The sequence below is a fragment of the Neoarius graeffei genome, chromosome 2 (genome assembly GCF_027579695.1).
Source record: "Neoarius graeffei isolate fNeoGra1 chromosome 2, fNeoGra1.pri, whole genome shotgun sequence".
Classification (NCBI taxonomy): Eukaryota; Metazoa; Chordata; class Actinopteri; order Siluriformes; family Ariidae; genus Neoarius; species Neoarius graeffei.
The window spans coordinates 1,389,936-1,409,508 of record NC_083570.1 but is presented as its reverse complement, the minus strand read 5'-3'; the positions used below and the strand labels follow the sequence as shown (position 1 = coordinate 1,409,508).

Below are 19,573 nucleotides of genomic sequence, written 5' to 3'. Positions count from 1 at the left end.
GCGCCCTGGCTACCGGTATACACCTGACTAAAGCTGTTGGTGCCCCTAAAGGCTGAGCTAATTTCACGTGCCGTATGATAGAGTCCCCTATAACCAGAGCTCTTTCAGGTTTCTCAGTGGGTGCATCACTAAGGAGAGCAAACCTGTTCGACACGTGACGTGGAGAGGGGTGGTGCTCCCGTGGGCGAGCCTCAGTGGTAGCTTTGGCTCTATGCTTATGCCGTCGAGACATCACCCATTCGCCCCGCTGTAAGGACTCTAATGCCGGAGTGGGGGGATTACTAACTCCACCTAGGGCATCCAGGCTTTCCCCTCCAGAAACTACACTGTTCTCACGCTCACTGGCCTTCTCTAAAGCCTGGATACACGCTTCTAACACTATAATCTTCTCCGTTAGAAAGCTAACTAACCTGAACTTATCACAAGTAAAGCTATCGCTAGCAATGGAGGAAGAATGATTCAACATACTGCACGCAGCACACTGAACAGGCTGAAGGTGTGCCATGATGAAAGGATTCACATACCTTAATCAAAGATCTGTTGATATTAAAGCAGATCTGATGTGGATGGCCTCCGCTTGTGGTCTTTACGCAGGAGGAGAAAAAAAAGAAAGCTTCTTGTCTTAGCGTTCTTCCGAAAAAAGAGAGAGGAAAAAAACGGAAAAAGGAAAGCGAAAGTGGAAAGTACAAAAAGGAAAGCAAAAGTACAATAAAAAATAAAACTCATTGAGAGTAAAATCTCTTTCAACAGTGACCAAGAAAGCAGGAAACAATGTTATAACTGTATAAACATACAGTAATATCCAGTTTCTATGCAATAAAATATCACGGATAGAACATGCACCATTTCAGAATTCATGGAAGAACAAAATTAAGAACAGTCGCATTGACCAATAGTGCTGTTTTCTCGATCCTTTAAAATTGACTTAAATTTCCCCATCAGAATTATTCTATCTCTTAAAGCTAGACGGCCTTTCGATTTCATGAAGCTGGTGAAATTTAGTTCCTCTTTAAATGTGGTCATTGTGATATATGTTTATTTCTGTAATATCTCACAAAATATCAGGCCGTTCTGTGGCTGGGAAGTTATTTAATTTGCGGGGCTTAAAGCAAATAATGTGCATGAAATCGCTCGCTTGGTGCAGTCAAGCAGACAGAGGAAGTCCGTGTGCGCATACTTTAATCTTTATACTTTAATCTTTTTCAGTTTTTACACTTACACTTTACACACAACTCTTTAAACTTTACACTGAACACATTACACTTTACGTTCTACTAGTTACTTTTTATACTATAAAAATTTATACAACAAAATATCGTTCTTTGTACTTTACCTTTTCACTTTGCAACTTAAATTTGACAGCGTCATTCGTACGTGCCCTTTTCCCTGGAAACAGCAGTATTCACAATTCATCGGTTATAATTATCAATAATCCAACATACTGAATTCTAAATATAGATATTAAATCAGTCTCTATGTATTTATTATAATTTAGGGATGAAGACGAGGTGCAATAGTGAGTGTGACGGTAAGAATATTGAAGTTTTATTTACATTTGAATTCTCATCTGAATTATAAATGGAGATATTAAATCAGTCTCTATGTATTTATTATCTTGTAGACATGAAGGAGCTGCGCAAAGTTCTGGGTAAAAGAACATTTCATTTTTATCTCAATTTCATATCTCATCTATCATTTTGTAAAAGAAATAATAATAATAATAATAATAAAGGAATACACTATGCATTAATTGTGCTTTGTTTTCAGAAACTCTACCATGTAAATAACTTTATATAACTACAATCACCAAATCTACTGCAAAACCCGATCCTGGTCATTAATAGAAAGAATAATCTGAGCACCAGACTGTGTGTGTGTGTGTGTGTGTGTGTGGTAGGTTGATTTGTCTACCTCATTGTTTAAAAGTTTATTTTCATGTTTGCATTAAAGTGATGCTAATGAGCCAATGTTATTAATTTAAAGTTAACTTATTAACTGCCTGCTCAGTAATAAAGGGATTTTGTTTGGCCCCTGTCAGAGTCCCTCAGATCCTTACACTCGCCCATTTTTCCTGCTTCCAACACATCAACGTCAAGAGCTGACTGTTCTCTTGCTTTATAAGCCCCGCCCCTCGACAGGTGCCACTGTAATGAGATAATCAGCGTTATTCGCTTCTTCACCTCTCAGTGGGTTTAATGTTATGGCTGATCGGTGTATATTATAATTTACTACAACACAACAGCTGGTGATGCACAACAACAGAAGCGAAGCAACTAAACAGTGAAAAGTAAGAACCTGAATTGTGGTTCCAATGAATGGAAACACAGGTACAAGTGATTAACAGGGCATGTGAAAGGGTCATGTGATCTGATGGGGCTGATGGTTAAAACAGTCCAAGTCAGCCATGTCACAGAGGAAACCAGTGCTGATGTGATATACTGTACTGGTTTTCAGGCAAAATTATTTCTTGAATACACAAATATTATTCATTATTGCTTTTGGTCTGGACATAAATAACTTTCGGATCTTTTACAGGTTCAGCTTTTGCTGAGAATGGCATTTGCAAGGATACATCTAAGTGTAAGAATATTATTTTTATTAATCTTATGAATATTATTAATAAAAATCTAAATCTTGTCATGTTTTTGAAAGATGACCTATAATATTTTATATTTGTTTTGCAAATTGTCATCAATTAAAAACAAAGTTGCAGGAATGCAAGAATATTTATGAATGTTAATAATGCAAAATATCAAATATACTGAATCCACTGAAAATTACAATAAAGTTTTTCCCCCTCAGGACAAAATTATTTGTGTAATACCCCACTATACGTGTTCAATGGAAATTAACTGCTTAATATTTTATATCATCTTTAATTTTACCAGGTAAAAACTCATTGAGAGTAAAATCTCTTTTTCAGTGACCTGGCCAAGAAAGCAGGAAACATTGTTATAACTGTATAAACATACAGTAATATCCAGTTTCTATGCAATAAAATATCACGGATAGAACATGCACCATTTCAGAATTAATGGAAGAACAAATTTAAGAACAGTCGCATTGACCAATAGTGCTGTTTTCTCGATCCTTTAAAATTGACTTAAATTTCCCCATCAGAATTATTCTATCTCGTAAAGCTAGACGGCCTTTCGATTTCATAAAACTGGTGAAATTTAGTTCCCCTTTAAATGTGGTGATTGTGATATCTGTTTATTTCTGTAACATCTCACAAAATATCAGGCCGTTCTGTGGCTGGGAAGTTATTTAATTTGCGGGGATTAAAGCAAATAATGTGCATGAAATCGCTCACTTGGTGCAGTCCAGCAGACAGAGGAAGTCCGTGTGCGCATACTTTAATCTTTATACTTTAATCTTTTTCAGTTTTTACACTTACACTTTACACACAACTCTTTAAACTTTACACTGAACACATTACACTTTACATTCTACTAGTTACTTTTTATACTATAAAAATTTATACAACAAAATATCGTTCTTTGTACTTTACCTTTTCACTTTGCAACTTAAATTTGACAGCGTCATTCGTACGTGCCCTTTTCCCTGGAAACAGCAGTATTCACAATTCATCGGTTATAATTATCAATAATCCAAAATACTGAATTCTAAATATAGATATTAAATCAGTCTCTATGTATTTATTATAATTTAGGCAGGAAGAGGAAGTGCAAGAATGAGCGTGAAGATAAAAATATTGAAGTTTTATTTACATTTGAATTCTCATCTTAATTCTAAATATAGATATTAAATCAGTCTCTATGTATTTATTATCAAGAAGACAATTCATGCAAGAACATTTTGTGACAATAAGAACATTTAATTTTATCTCCTAAATTTGAATTCTCATCTGAATTATAAATGGAGATATTAAATCAGTCTCTATGTATTTATTACTATTCTGTCCTAGCGATGTGTCCCAACAATGCACAGACAGATAGTGAATGGTTGAATGAGAGACGGAGCACAGTTGATGCTGTCAGTGTCAGAAGCTTTACTGTAGAACTCATCCAAATTCCGTAAAACTAAAGAAAATACAAATAAACGTATCACAAAGGTGTTCCATGTGTAAAGCATACATTCAAGTTGCTAGCGAGCTAGCATAACACATCTCGTTTAACTAGTGATGTTGATTCCAGACAAATACACAGTTAACCTTTTCTTTAAACGTATTTCTCTTTCAGTTTGTTAATAGTATCAACGGAAATGCACATCTTAAGTGTAGACTTTCAAACAGACAACGAAACAACTTACGGGCATATCTACTCCAAGGATTCAGCGAACGCACAGCACAGCATACATACTGTCTAACTTGAAAACATTACATCCGGTCAGTGACGGTGAACTAAACCCACATTGCAACACTATTATGACCAGTAGATGGGACTCACGCACCACAAATTACATCCAAGGCTTCTGCCCAGAGAGAAGCTAAGGAAACAGACTAAACTCGAAACAGACGAATTCAAATCACAAAAATTAAATCAAAGTCATAACACTCCCCGCCTGGTATGATTTCTATTATGCCACTATTTGTTTCATTTCAGTCAGCAGTTATTTTTATCAGTTATTCTCTTTGGGGGAAAGTACAACAACTTCACTAATGGGCCTAAGATACTCTTTCACAGTCCCATGTTTGGAGGTCTTTACCATGACTTTGCGGACTCTGTTGTCACTGCTTAGAATGGCCTTTGTAATAAGTCCAACTGGCCATTCACTGCGTTTCACCTGACAGTCTTTAAGCAGTACAACATCCCCTTCTTGAAGGTTAGCTCTGTTTTCAGTCCATTTTTTCCTAGGCTGGAGAGTCTGCAAGTATTCCTGCTTCCACTTTTTCCAGAAAGCATCTGCCAGACTCTGAACCTGCCACCACTGACTTTTGTGCAGATGGTCGATTTTGAAGTCCCCTGGAGGAGCGGGTGCGACGCTTGCTTTCTGAGTCAGTAACATTGCAGGTGAAAGAACTTGAGGCATTTCTGCATCTGTCGAGATGGGGGTCAACAGTCGGGAGTTCATGATTGCCATGACTTCAGCCATTAAAGTGGTCAGCACTTCATGCGTGAGTCTTGTAGAACTGTTTGTCAACAGGAGTCCATCGAGGATACGCCTTGCAACTCCAATCATTCTCTCCCACGCTCCTCCCATGTGGGATGAGTGTGGTGCATTGAATGACCAGGTGCAGCCTCGATCGTGTAGAAAGTTTCTGATCTCCGGATCCTCTGTGTTGATTTGCAGCTCCCTGCAGGCGCCGATAAAATTCGTGCCTCTGTCAGACCTCAGATGTTGAACTGGCCCTCTGATGGCCAGGAAGCGTTGGAGGGCATTGATAAAGCTTGAAGTCGACATTGACTCGATCACCTCCAGGTAAATAGCTCTGGAAGTTAAGCAGCTGAAGAGAACAGCCCATCTTTTATTCTCAGCACTACCTCCTCTCGTCCGACACGTCACTACACTCCATGGGCCAAAGATGTCGAGACCTGTGTGTGTGAATGGAGGATCCACAAACACTCTATCCGCTGGCAGGTCTGACATTTTCTGGTTTTCCAGCTTTCCCCTCAGTCTTCTGCACGTGACACATTTATGGATGACACTAGAGATGAGCCCTCTGCCTCCAACAATCCACAGGCCTGCTGTGCGTATTGCCCCTGCAGTGAGATGGCGTCCTTGATGAGCCACTTGGCCGTGGTAATGTTCCACAATCAGTTTTGCTAGGTGACGTTTGGGTGGTATGACCAAAGGGTGCTTCTCTTGGTCGGGGAGGCCTGCCATGTGTACTCGGCCACCCACTCTCAACAGTCCCTCGCTGTCGATGAAGGGGTCTAGTCTCTTGAGTGAGCTGTGGCACGACACCTTCCCTTCTCATGTCAGGCTCTTAAACTCTTCCATATAAGCGTCCTGCTGCGCTGCTTTAATGATTGTACACTTTGCTTGTGAAAGTTCTGAGGTGTAAGGTTTTGTGCAGTGGTGCCATTTACTACAGGTGTCTGTGCGTGTGGCCTGAGAGAATGACCTTGCAATGTGAATTAGTGTTGTGACAGCTCTCACGAGTGAATTCCAGCTTGAAAAGCGCTGAAATCTGTGTGTGCCTAGAGACTGAGCTGCGACCTTTGTTGCAAGTGTGGTTACCTGAGGCCTGATCTCAACATCCAGATCTGGGTTTACAAGCTGGAAACACTCTGTGTCATCTTCCACGACATCTGGCTGTTGAAGGAAGGTAGGCCCAGAAAACCAGTTGGTGAGGTGCAACTGAGCTGGTGGCATAGGTCGAGTGGCATGGTCGGCTGGGTTTTGGTCAGTTCATACATAATGCCACTGGTCTGGGGAGGTGGATTTCCGAATGCGTGCGACCCTGTTGGCCACATACATGTGAAACCTCCTTGTCGTGTTGTGGATGTAGCCAAGTACCACGCGGCTGTCTGTGTAAAACTGGACATGCAGGTCAGCATCCATTTCTTCTTTTATGAGCTCCATGAGCTCGACAGCAAGCACTGAGGCACACAACTCCAAGCGCGGGACAGTGTGAGCAGGAAATGGAGCTAGCTTAGATTTGCTCATCACAAACCCCACATGATGCTGTCCTTCTAAATCTTTGATCCGCAGATAGGCCACAGCAGCAATGGCCAGAACGGACGCATCTGAAAAGACACACAGCTCTCTGCTAACAGTTTGAGAGAACAATGCTGGAACATATGGTCTTGGAATGTGTAGGTGTTCGAGGTCTACAAGAGACGTGGTCCATGCTTCCCACTGAGCCTTTTTGTCTGCTGGGAGAGGCTCATCCCAGTCCTGTTGCACGCATGAGAGTTCTCTCACAAGAGCCTTGCCTTGCATGGTGACCGGGGAGACGAACCCCAAGGGGTCATACAGGCTGTTGACCGTTGAGGGTGTCCCTCTCCGCGTGAATGGTTTTACCTCTCTTGACACTCTGAATGTGGAGCAGTCTATTTTCAGATCCCAGCTCACACGAAGACTGTGCTGTAGTGAGGCAGCGGGTCTGCACTCAGATCTAAGTCCTTGAGCTCCTTTGCTCGTTCCTCTGACGGAAAGGCTTCCATGACTATAGCACTGTTGGAGGCAACTTTATGAAGTTTCAGGTTTGCGGCTGCCAACATCTTTTGTGTTCTTTTCAGCAGGTCAATCGCTGTCTTTTCGCTGGGAACAGAAGGCAAGGCAAGTTTATTTGTATAGCGCATTTCATACACACAGGCAATTCAATGTGCTTCACAAAAAATAAAAGCATAAGACCAGTAACAAAGAATTAAAGTAAAAGTGAAATCATTAAAATCCAAAATTAAAAAGAAATTAAAATAAAGAATTAAAGTAAAATCATTAAAATCAAAATTAAAAGAAATTATGTTAAAGGAAATTAATTACACTTTAGGTAAAAATTAATCAAGTGAAAGCATCTGAAAACAGCTTTGTCTTGAGCCTGGATTTAAAACTAACAACAGTAGGAGCATTTTTGATCTCATCTGGAAGTTGGTTCCAAAGCTTAGCAGCATAGCAACTAAAGGCTGCTTCACCACACTTCGTTTTGACAGCTGGTATTACTAGCAAGTTTTTCTCCTGTGATCTTAGAGACCTAGATGGTGCATATAATTGAAACATATCCAGTAGGTAGCTGGGTCCCATCCCATTTAATGTTTTAAATAGAAGAAGTAATGCCTTAAAGTCAATTCTATAGCTCACTGGGAGCCAGTGCAGAGACCTTAGGATTGGAGTGATATGGACTACCCTTTTTGTTCTTGTAGGAACCCTTGCTGCTGCATTTTGGATTAGCTGAAGCTCTTTGATGGTCTTTTTTGGAAGACCTGTGAAAAGGCTATTGCAGTAATCAACCCTACTGGAGATGAAAGCATGAATAAGTTTTTCTAGATCATGCTTTGACATGAGACCCCTGAGTTTAGAAATGTTTTTTAGGTGATAGAATGCAGACTTTTTTACCACTTTCATATGACTGTTGAAGTTAAGTTCGCTGTCAATAAGGACACCAAGGTTTTTGACAGTATCCTTTGCTTTTAGCCCCTTAGTTTCAAGAACAGTGGCAATCCTAAGCCTTTCCTCCTTTTTGCCAAATATAATTACTTCAGTTTTATCTGCGTTCAGCTGAAGAAAATTGTGAGACATCCATTTGTTAATTTTGTCAATGCATCTATGAAGAGACTCAAGAGGGGCATAGTCATTAGGTGGCATAGCTAAGTAAAGCTGAGTGTCATCTGCATAGCTATGGAAGTTTATTGAGTTATTCTTAATAATTTGTCCAAGTGGGAGCATATAAAGGTTGAATAGTAATGGTCCCAGGATTGAGCCCTGGGGAACCCCACAGTTCAAGGACACGGGTGATGAACTGTGGCCTCCAATGGCCACATAAAAAAATCTTTGTTGTAGGTAGGATTTTAACCAGTTGATTACTATACCAGTAAATCCAACCCAATGCTCCAGTCGATGTAACAGTATGGAATGATCTACCGTGTCAAATGCAGCACTTAAGTCTAAAAGCACCAGACTGATGTTTTACCAGCATCAGAATTAAGCCATAGGTCATTCATGACTTTAGTAAGAGCTGTTTCAGTGCTATGATTGGCACGAAAACCTGACTGAAACTTATCAAAACATCCGTTTGATGTCAGGAAGGCAGTTAATTGATTAAAAACAATTTTTTCAATTATTTTACCAACGAATGGCAAATTGGATATGGGCCTGTAGTTGTTGAGTACTGAGACATCCAGGTTATTCTTTTTATTCAGAAGTTATCCCATCGTCGACGTAGAAATTGCGTAGCACAAACTCTTTGGCATCTGTGCCATATTCTGCTTCACCCAGTTCTGCTGTGTGCTGTAGGCCATATATGGCAACAGCTGGTGATGGACTGTTTCCAAAGACATGCACAGTCATTCTGTATTCGATGATTTCTTCTCCGGGGCAGTTTTCTTTGTGCCACAAGAAGCGAAGATAATTGCGGTGGTCTTGTTTCACCTTGAAGCTGTAAAACATTTGCTCGATGTCCGCAGTAATGGCTGTTTTCTCTCTTCGGAAGTGCATCAGCACACCTATTAAGGTATTGTTGAGGTCGGGCCCTCGTAGCAGAACGTCATTGAGTGATGTGTTATGATACTGCGCACTCGAGTCAAACACCACTCTAATTTTGTCTGGCTTTTGGGGGTGGTAAACGCCAAATATTGGCAAATACCAGCACTCTTCACCTGGCTGCACAGGTGGAGCGAGTTCCGCTTGGCGGGTTTCAATGACCTTTTGCATGAAGTCAAAGAAATGTTCCTTCATATCTGGTTTCCTCGAGAAAGTGCGTTGCAGTGAAGACAGCCTCTGCATTGCTTGTTCCCTGTTGTTCAGAAGCTGATGTCTAGGTGAACGAAATGGCAGTGGCGCCACCCAGTAGTTGTCTTCATCAAGGTACACTTCTTTGTTCATCATGTCTATGAATATGTTGTCTTCGATTGAGAGTGCAGTTTTTTCATCGTCAGCATGTCTCAAGAAAACATCTCCAAGGCGACTTGGAACTGAACTGAGGCTGGAGTAGCGTGGCACATCAGGCACATACTGGAAGGGGCGAGAAGTTATCTGCTCCTTGACTTGAACATTCTTGGTGCAGTGCGTGAAGAATGAGGTTCTGCAGTTATTGAGTATGTTTGTCTTGTAGACCTTGACCTCGCTTGGTTGGTGGGTTCTATCAAGGCAGATCTCTCCAACGAGGACCCAGCCCCAATCTAAGCGTTGTGCATATGGAGTGTTGTGAGGCCCATTGTGCTGTTCACGTACCTTATGCACGCACAAGACATCTCTCCCCAGGAGTAAAAGGATCTGAGCGTTGGGATCTGGGGGTGGGATTTTGCCAGCCACCGGGGCAAGGTGGGGGAAGTGTTGAGCTATCTCTGGTGTTGGAATTTCCACTTTGTCATCAGGAATGGTGTTACATTCTATAAGGACAGGAAGTGCTACTGTAGATTTCCCATCAAGTGACTCCACTACAAAGTTGCTCACCTTCCTCCCCGCCGTCTCAACCGTGCCTGAACATGTCTTCAGAGTGTAGGGAGAGGAGTTACCTTCAATGCCGAACAGATCGAAGAACTGTGACTTAGCCAACGACCGATTACTCTGGTCATCTAGTACTGTATAGACATGCTGCATTCGTTCACACTGGTTGGAGGGGTACACTCTTACTAGACATATCTTTGAGCATGACCTGGGTTGGAGAGACTTAGTGCATATCTCTGTGCATTTAGAGCTCACGCTCGGAGGATCACTTGTCTGCTCTGACTCACATTTGGTCTCTTCAGTGGACCAAGGGGCGGGCCCAGGGTGTAAAGCAGTCACATGCTTCTCACTGTCACATTCTTTGCATTTCACAGATAACTTGCAGTCCTTAGCAATATGTTTGGTAGAAGCACAGCATCTGTAACAGATGGAGTTTTCTTTCAGATAGGCTTTCCGGTCGTCCAGGTACTTGCTTCGAAAAGCTCGACACTTAGTGAGGGGGTGGGGTTTGTCATGGATAGGGCAGTGTTTGTCTAGCTCATCTGACTTCTTCTTAGCCTGGCTGGACGTAGAGGCTGAGGCAGTGGCCGACACTTCAGTTTTCTTGACGAAGACAGATGGCTTGTTTGACTTAATGGTTCTGTCTGGCTTCATGCTGCTTGCACAGCTGGATGAGGAGAAAACGAAACTTGGGTCGTTTCTAGTTTTCGCTTGGCCGCATATAAACTGCACGAAAAAGCTAAATGGTGGGAAGGCTACTTTAAACTGTTCTTTATATCTGGAGCCTTGTGTCATCCATTTTTCCTGAAGGCCGTATGGGAGTTTTTCAACTATAGGGTTAACACCCCGTGCAGTGTCGAGGTATGCGAGCCCAGGTGTGAGGCCACTCCACTTAGCAGACTCTAGCTCCTGTAGCAGGTCTCCCAGTTCTCTGAGTTGTCGAGGGTCTTTGTTTGTAATGCGGGGGAAATCTTCAAGTCTTTTCAGCAAAGCATGCTCGATGACTTCAGGGCTCCCATAGCAGTCCTCTAGGCGCTGCCATACTAGCTGGACTGCTTTCTCTGGACATGATACATGGACTGACCTGATTCGTTTGGCATGCATGGAGGACTCTGGCCCGAGCCATTTGACGAGTAGGTCGAGCTCTTCTCTGCACGTCAGGCTTAGGTCGTGCGTTATGCTCTGAAATGAGGTTTTCCATGCCCAATAATTCTCCGGGCGGTCATCAAATTGGGTCAGTCCTGAACTCACCATCTCCCTTCTTATCAAGTAGGTGGCGAAGTTAGGAAGCTGAGGCAGTGCATCCGTGTAGCCCTCAGATGTTCCACGTGAAGGAGGGTTGGGGACGTACTGTGGTGCGAGGTTGTTCTGTTGGCTCGCATAACTGACTGGAGTTTGCCGAAGGAGGTTGCTGGCATGAGGCTGAGCTTGAGGAGAGTGCTGAGTGTCAGTTGGAGGAGGAGGAAGTGTCTGTGATTGAGGAAAAGGCTGCTGAGCATATTGCACTGGAATGTTCTGTACATACTCCCTAGTGAGCTGGGCTCTCTCTTCTTCTCCAAAATCAAGGCGCTGTTCATCCTCCATGTCAGCCGCTGCTTCATAGACCTCCGCTTCTCTGGATGCCGCTGTCGCTTCCTTCTCTAGCTGCAACACATGAAGGTCGGCTTCCACCTCTGCTTTGCGGCGCGTTGCTTCAGCCAATGTTTTTTGTTGCTGCTCCTCAATGCGAGCTTTCTCGCATAACATTGCGGTTTCTCTCTCTGCATATGCGATTTTCACCTTATACGCCTCTGCCTTCGCCCTTGCTTTGGTTGCTGCACTGCTAGCTTTTGATGCACTGGATCTTACTGATGAGGCTCTAGACTTCGCCTCTAAAGTTTGCAGTTTGTTCTTGTCTTCCTGAGACATGTTGGGTCTTCAGACGGCGACGCTGCTGTGCTGTTGCTTTTCCCGCCAAGTGGAAGCCCTTTTACTATTCTGTCCTAGTGATGTGTCCCAACAATGCACAGACAGATAGTGAACGGTTGAATGAGAGACAGAGCACAGCTGATGCTGTCAGTGTCAGAAGCTTTACTGTAGAACTCATCCAAATTCCGTAAAACTAAAGAAAATACAAATAAACGTATCACAAAGGTGTTCCATGTGTAAAGCATACATTCAAGTTGCTAGCGAGCTAGCATAACACAACTCGTTTAACTAGTGATGTTGATTCCAGACAAATACACAGTTAACCTTTTCTTTAAACGTATTTCTCTTTCAGTTTGTTAATAGTATCAACGGAAATGCACATCTTAAGTGTAGACTTTCAAACAGACAACGAAACAACTTACGGGCATATCTACTCCAAGGATTCAGCGAACGCACAGCACAGCATACATACTGTCTAACTTGAAAACATTACATCCGGTCAGTGACGGTGAACTAAACCCACATTGCAACACTATTTTGACCAGTAGATGGGACTCACGCACCACAAACTACATCCAAGGCTTCTGCCCAGAGAGAAGCTAAGGAAACAGACTAAACTCGAAACAGACGAATTCAAATTACAAAAATTAAATAAAAGTCATAACAATTATCCTGTAGACATGCAGAAACTGCACAATAATCCGAGTAAAAGAACATTTCATTTTTATCTCAATTTCATATCTCATCTTTCATTTTGCAAAAGAAATAATAATAATAAAGTTATGCTCTATGCATTAATTGTGCTTTGTTTTCAGAAACTCTACCATGTAAATAACTTTATATAACTACAATCACCAAATCTACTGCAAAACCCGACCCTGGTCATTAATAGAAAGAATAATCTGAGCACCAGACTGTGTGTGTGTGTGTGTGTGTGTGTGTGTGTGTGTGGTAGGTTGATTTGTCTACCTCATTGTTGAAAACAGTTTATTTTCATGTTCGCATTAAAGTGATGCTAATGAGCCAATGTTATTAATTTAAAGTTAACTTATTAACTGCCTGCTCAGTAATTAAGGGATTTTGTTTGGCCCCTGTCAGAGTCCCTCAGATCCTTACACTCGCCCATTTTTCCTGCTTCCAACACATCAACGTCAAGAGCTGACTGTTCTCTTGCTTTATAAGCCCCGCCCCTCGACAGGTGCCACTGTAATGAGATAATCAGCGTTATTCGCTTCTTCCCCTCTCAGTGGGTTTAATGTTATGGCTGATCGGTGTATATTATAATTTACTACAACACAACAGCTGGTGATGCACAACAACAGAAGCGAAGCAACTAAACAGTGAAAAGTAAGAACCTGAATTGTGGTTCCAATGAATGGAAACACAGGTACAAGTGATTAACAGGGCATGTGAAAGGGTCATGTGATCTGATGGGGCTGATGGTTAAGACAGTCCAAGTCAGCCATGTCACAGAGGAAACCAGTGCTGATGTGATATACTGTACTGGTTTTCAGGCAAAATTATTTCTTGAATACACAAATATTATTCATTATTGCTTTTGGTCTGGACATAAATAACTTTCAGATCTTTTACAGGTTCAGGTTCTGCTTGGAATGCCATATGCAACACAGCATGTGAACGTAAGAATATTATTTTTGTTAATCTTATGAATATTATTTATAAAAATCTAAATCTTTTCATGTTTTTGAAAGATGACATATAATATTTTATATTTGTTTAGCAAATTGTCATCAATTAAAAACAAAGTTGCAGGAATGCAAGAATATTTATGAATGTTAATAATGCAAAATATCAAATATACTGAATCCACAGAAAATTACAATAAAGTTTTTTCCCCCTCAGGACAAAATTATTTGTGTAATACCCCACTATACATGTTCAATGGAAATTAACTGCTTAATATTTTATATCATCTTTAATTTTACCAGGTAAAAACTCATTGAGAGTAAAATCTCTTTTTCAGTGACCTGGCCAAGAAAGCAGGAAACATTGTTATAACTGTATAAACATACAGTAATATCCAGTTTCTATGCAATAAAATATCACGGATAGAACATGCACCATTTCAGAATTAATGGAAGAACAAATTTAAGAACAGTCGCATTGACCAATAGTGCTGTTTTCTCGATCCTTTAAAATTGACTTAAATTTCCCCATCAGAATTATTCTATCTTGTAAAGCTAGACGGCCTTTCGATTTCATAAAACTGGTGAAATTTAGTTCCCCTTTAAATGTGGTGATTGTGATATCTGTTTATTTCTGTAATATGTCACAAAATATCCGGCCGTTCCGTGGCTGGGAAGTTATTTAATTTGTGGGGATTAAAGCAAATAATGTGCATGAAATCGCTCGCTTGGCGCAGTCAAGCAGACAGAGGAAGTCCGTGTGCGCATACTTTAATCTTTATACTTTAATCTTTTTCAGTTTTTACACTTACACTTTACACACAACTCTTTAAACTTTACACTGAACACATTACACTTTACGTTCTACTAGTTACTTTTTATACTATAAAAATTTATACAACAAAATATCGTTCTTTGTACTTTACCTTTTCACTTTGCAGCTTAAATTTGACAGCGTCATTCGTACGTGCCCTTTTCCCTGGAAACAGCAGTATTCAAAATTCATCGGTTATAATTATCAATCATCCACCATACTGAATTCTAAATATAGATATTCAATCAGTCTCTATGTATTTATTATAATTTAGGTATGAAGAGGAAGTGCAAGAATGAGCGTGAAGATAAAAATATTGAAGTTTTATTTACATTTGAATTCTCATCTTAATTCTAAATATAGATATTAAATCAGTCTCTATGTATTTATTATCAAGAAGACAATACATGCAAGAACATTTTGTGACAATAAGAACATTTAATTTTATCTCCTAAATTTGAATTCTCATCTGAATTATAAATGGAGATATTAAATCAGTCTCTATGTATTTATTACTATTCTGTCCTAGCGATGTGTCCCAACAATGCACAGACAGATAGTGAACGGTTGAATGAGAGACAGAGCACAGTTGATGCTGTCAGTTTCAGAAGCTTTACTGTAGAACTCATCCAAATTCCGTAAAACTAAAGAAAATACAAATAAACGTATCACAAAGGTGTTCCATGTGTAAAGCATACATTCAAGTTGCTAGCGAGCTAGCATAACACAACTCGTTTAACTAGTGATGTTGATTCCAGACAAATACACAGTTAACCTTTTTTCTTTAAACGTATTTCTCTTTCAGTTTGTTAATAGTATCAACGGAAATGCACATCTTAAGTGTAGACTTTCAAACAGACAACGAAACAACTTACGGGCATATCTACTCCAAGGATTCAGCGAACGCACAGCACAGCATACATACTGTCTAACTTGAAAACATTACATCCGGTCAGTGACGGTGAACTAAACCCACATTGCAACACTATTATGACCAGGAGATGGGACTCACGCACCACAAATTACATCCAAGGCTTCTGCCCAGAGAGAAGCTAAGGAAACAGACTAAACTCGAAACAGAAAAATTCAAATCACAAAAATTAAATCAAAGTCATAACACTCCCCACCTGGTATGATTTCTATTATACCACTATTTGTTTCATTACAGTCAGCAGTTATTTTTATCAGTTATTCTCTTTGGGGAAAAGTACAACAACTTCACTAATGGGCCTAAGATACTCTTTCACAGTCCCATGTTTGGAGGTCTTTACCATGACTTTGCGGACTCTGTTGTCACTGCTTAGAATGGCCTTTGTAATAAGTCCAACTGGCCATTCACTGCGTTTCACCTGACAGTCTTTAAGCAGTACAACATCCCCTTCTTGAAGGTTAGCTCTGTTTTCAGTCCATTTTTTCCTAGGCTGGAGAGTCTGCAAGTATTCCTGCTTCCACTTTTTTCAGAAAGCATCTGCCAGACTCTGAACCTGCCACCACTGACTTTTGTGTAGATGGTCGATTTTGAAGTCCCCTGGAGGAGCGGGTGCGACGCTTGCTTTCTGAGTCAGTCATTGCAGGTGAAAGAACTTGAGGCATTTCTGCATCTGTCGAGATGGGGGTCAACAGTCGGGAGTTCATGATTGCCATGACTTCAGCCATTAAAGTGGTCAGCACTTCATGCGTGAGTCTTGTAGAACTGTTTGTCAACAGGAGTCCATCGAGGATACGCCTTGCAACTCCAATCATTCTCTCCCACGCTCCTCCCATGTGGGATGAGTGTGGTGCATTGAATGACCAGGTGCAGCCTCGATCGTGTAGAAAGTTTCTGATCTCCGGATCCTCTGTGTTGATTTGCAGCTCCCTGCAGGCGCCGATAAAATTCCTGCCTCTGTCAGACCTCAGATGTTGAACTGGCCCTCTGATGGCCAGGAAGCGTCGGAGGGCATTGATAAAGCTTGAAGTCGACATTGACTCGATCACCTCCAGGTGAATAGCTCTGGAAGTTAAGCAGCTGAAGAGAACAGCCCATCTTTTATTCTCAGCACTACCTCCTCTCGTCCGACGCGTCACTACACTCCATGGGCCAAAGATGTCGAGACCTGTGTGTGTGAATGGAGGATCCACAGACACTCTATCCGCTGGCAGGTCTGACATTTTCTGGTTTTCCAGCTTTCCCCTCAGTCTTCTGCACGTGACACATTTATGGATGACACTAGAGATGAGCCCTCTGCCTCCAACAATCCACAGGCCTGCTGTGCGTATTGCCCCTGCAGTGAGATGGCGTCCTTGATGAGCCACTTGGCCGTGGTAATGTTCCACAATCAGTTTTGCTAGGTGATGTTTGGGTGGTATGATCAAAGGGTGCTTCTCTTGGTCGGGGAGGCCTGCCATGTGTACTCGGCCACCCACTCTCAAGAGTCCCTCGCTGTCGATGAAGGGGTCTAGTCTCTTGAGTGAGCTGTGGCACGACACCTTCCCTTCTCATGTCAGGCTCTTAAACTCTTCCATATAAGCGTCCTGCTGCGCTGCTTTAATGATTGTACACTTTGCTTGTGAAAGTTCTGAGGTGTAAGGTTTTGTGCAGTGGTGCCATTTACTACAGGTGTCTGTGCGTGTGGCCTGAGAGAATGACCTTGCAATGTGAATTAGTGTTGTGACAGCTCTCACGAGTGAATTCCAGCTTGAAAAGCGCTGAAATCTGTGTGTGCCTAGAGACTGAGCTGCGACCTTTGTTGCAAGTGTGGTTACCTGAGGCCTGATCTCAACATCCAGATCTGGGTTTACAAGCTGGAAACACTCTGTGTCATCTTCCACGACATCTGGCTGTTGAAGGAAGGTAGGCCCAGAAAACCAGTTGGTGAGGTGCAACTGAGCTGGTGGCATAGGTCGAGTGGCATGGTCGGCTGGGTTTTGGTCAGTTCGTACATAATGCCACTGGTCTGGGGAGGTGAATTTCCGAATGCGTGCGACCCTGTTGGCCACATACATGTGAAACCTCCTTGTCGTGTTGTGGATGTACCCAAGTACCACGCGGCTGTCTGTGTAAAACTGGACATGCAGGTCAGCATCCATTTCTTCTTTTATGAGCTCCATGAGCTCAACAGCAAGCACTGAGGCACACAACTCCAAGCGTGGGACAGTGTGAGCAGGAAATGGAGCTAGCTTAGATTTGCTCATCACAAACCCCACGTGATGCTGTCCTTCTAAATCTTTGATCCGCAGATAGGCCACAGCAGCAATGGCCAGAACGGACGCATCTGAAAAGACACACAGCTCTCTGCTAACAGCTTGAGAGAACAACGCTGGAACATATGGTCTTGGAATGTGTAGGTGTTCGAGGTCTACAAGAGACGTGGTCCATGCTTCCCACTGAGCCTTTTTGTCTGCTGGGAGAGGCTCATCCCAGTCCTGTTGCATGCATGAGAGTTCTCTCACAAGAGCCTTGCCTTGCATGGTGACTGGGGAGACGAACCCCAAGGGGTCATACAGGATGTTGACCGTTGAGAGTGTCCCTCTCCGCGTGAATGGTTTTACCTCTCTTGACACTCTGAATGTGAAGCAGTCTATTTTCAGATTCCAGCTCACACGAAGACTGTGCTGTAGAGAGGCAGCGGGTCTGCACTCAGATCTAAGTCCTTGAGCTCCTTTGCTCGTTCCTCTGACGGAAAGGCTTCCATGACTATAGCACTGTTGGAGGCAACTTTATGAAGTTTCAGGTTTGCGGCTGCCAACATCTTTTGTGTTCTTTTCAGCAGGTCAATCGCTGTCTTTTCGCTGGGAACAGAAGGCAAGGCAAGTTTATTTGTATAGCGCATTTCATACACACAGGCAATTCAATGTGCTTCACAAAAAATAAAAGCATAAGACCAGTAACAAAGAATTAAAGTAAAAGTGAAATCATTAAAATCCAAAATTAAAAAGAAATTAAAATAAAGAATTAAAGTAAAATCATTAAAATCAAAATTAAAAGAAATTATGTTAAAGGAAATTAATTACACTTTAGGTAAAAATTAATCAAGTGAAAGCATCTGAAAACAGCTTTGTCTTGAGCCTGGATTTAAAACTAACAACAGTAGAAGCATTTTTGATCTCATCTGGAAGTTGGTTCCAAAGCTTAGCAGCATAGCAACTAAAGGCTGCTTCACCACACTTCGTTTTGACAGCTGGTATTACTAGCAAGTTTTTCTCCTGTGATCTTAGAGACCTAGTTGGTGCATATAATTGAAACATATCCAGTGGGTAGCTGGGTCCCATCCCATTTAATGTTTTAAATAGAAGAAGTAATGCCTTAAAGTCAATTCTATAGCTCACTGGGAGCCAGTGCAGAGACCTTAGGATTGGAGTGATATGGACTACCCTTTTTGTTCTTGTAAGAACCCTTGCTGCTGCATTTTGGATTAGTTGAAGCTCTTTGATGGTCTTTTTTGGAAGACCTGTGAAAAGGCTATTGCAGTAATCAACCCTACTGGAGATGAAAGCATGAATAAGTTTTTCTAGATCATGTATTGACATGAGACCCCTGAGTTTAGAAATGTTTTTTAGGTGATAGAATGCAGACTTTTTTACCACTTTCATATGACTGTTGAAGTTAAGTTCGCTGTCAATAAGGACACCAAGATTTTTGACAGTATCCTTTGCTTTAAGCCCCTTAGTTTCAAGAACAGTGGCAATCCTAAGCCTTTCCTCCTTTTTGCCAAATATAATTACTTCAGTTTTATCTGCGTTCAGCTGAAGAAAATTGTGAGACATCTATTTGTTAATTTGGTCAATGCATCTATGAAGAGACTCAAGAGGGGCATAGTCATTAAGTGACATAGCTAAGTAAAGCTGAGTGTCATCTGCATAGCTATGGAAGTTTATTGAGTTATTCTTAATAATTTGTCCAAGTGGGAGCATATAAAGGTTGAATAGTAATGGTCCCAGGATTGAGCCCTGGGAACCCCACAGTTCAAGGACACGGGTGATGAACTGTGGCCTCCAATGGCCACATAAAAAAATCTTTGTTGTAGGTAAGATTTTAACCAGTTGATTACTATACCAGTAAATCCAACCCAATGCTCCAGTCGATGTAACAGTATGGAATGATCTACCGTGTCAAATGCAGCACTTAAGTCTAAAAGCACCAAGACTGATGTTTTACCAGCATCAGAATTAAGCCATAGGTCATTCATGACTTTAGTAAGAGCTGTTTCAGTGC

General features: G+C 41.6%; 1 protein-coding gene across 1 annotated transcript in view; it reads left to right on the top strand.

Moving 5' to 3' along the window:
- Window positions 1-19,573, top strand: part of adgrg11 (adhesion G protein-coupled receptor G11) — a 136,474-nt gene that overhangs the window by 34,879 nt on the left and 82,022 nt on the right. Inside the window, exons 5-8 of the mRNA XM_060913558.1 lie at window positions 1,496-1,528; window positions 1,622-1,648; window positions 2,536-2,580; window positions 13,515-13,559. Of these exons, the coding sequence (XP_060769541.1) occupies window positions 1,496-1,528; window positions 1,622-1,648; window positions 2,536-2,580; window positions 13,515-13,559 (150 nt within the window). The remainder of the gene's footprint in view (window positions 1-1,495; window positions 1,529-1,621; window positions 1,649-2,535; window positions 2,581-13,514; window positions 13,560-19,573) is intronic.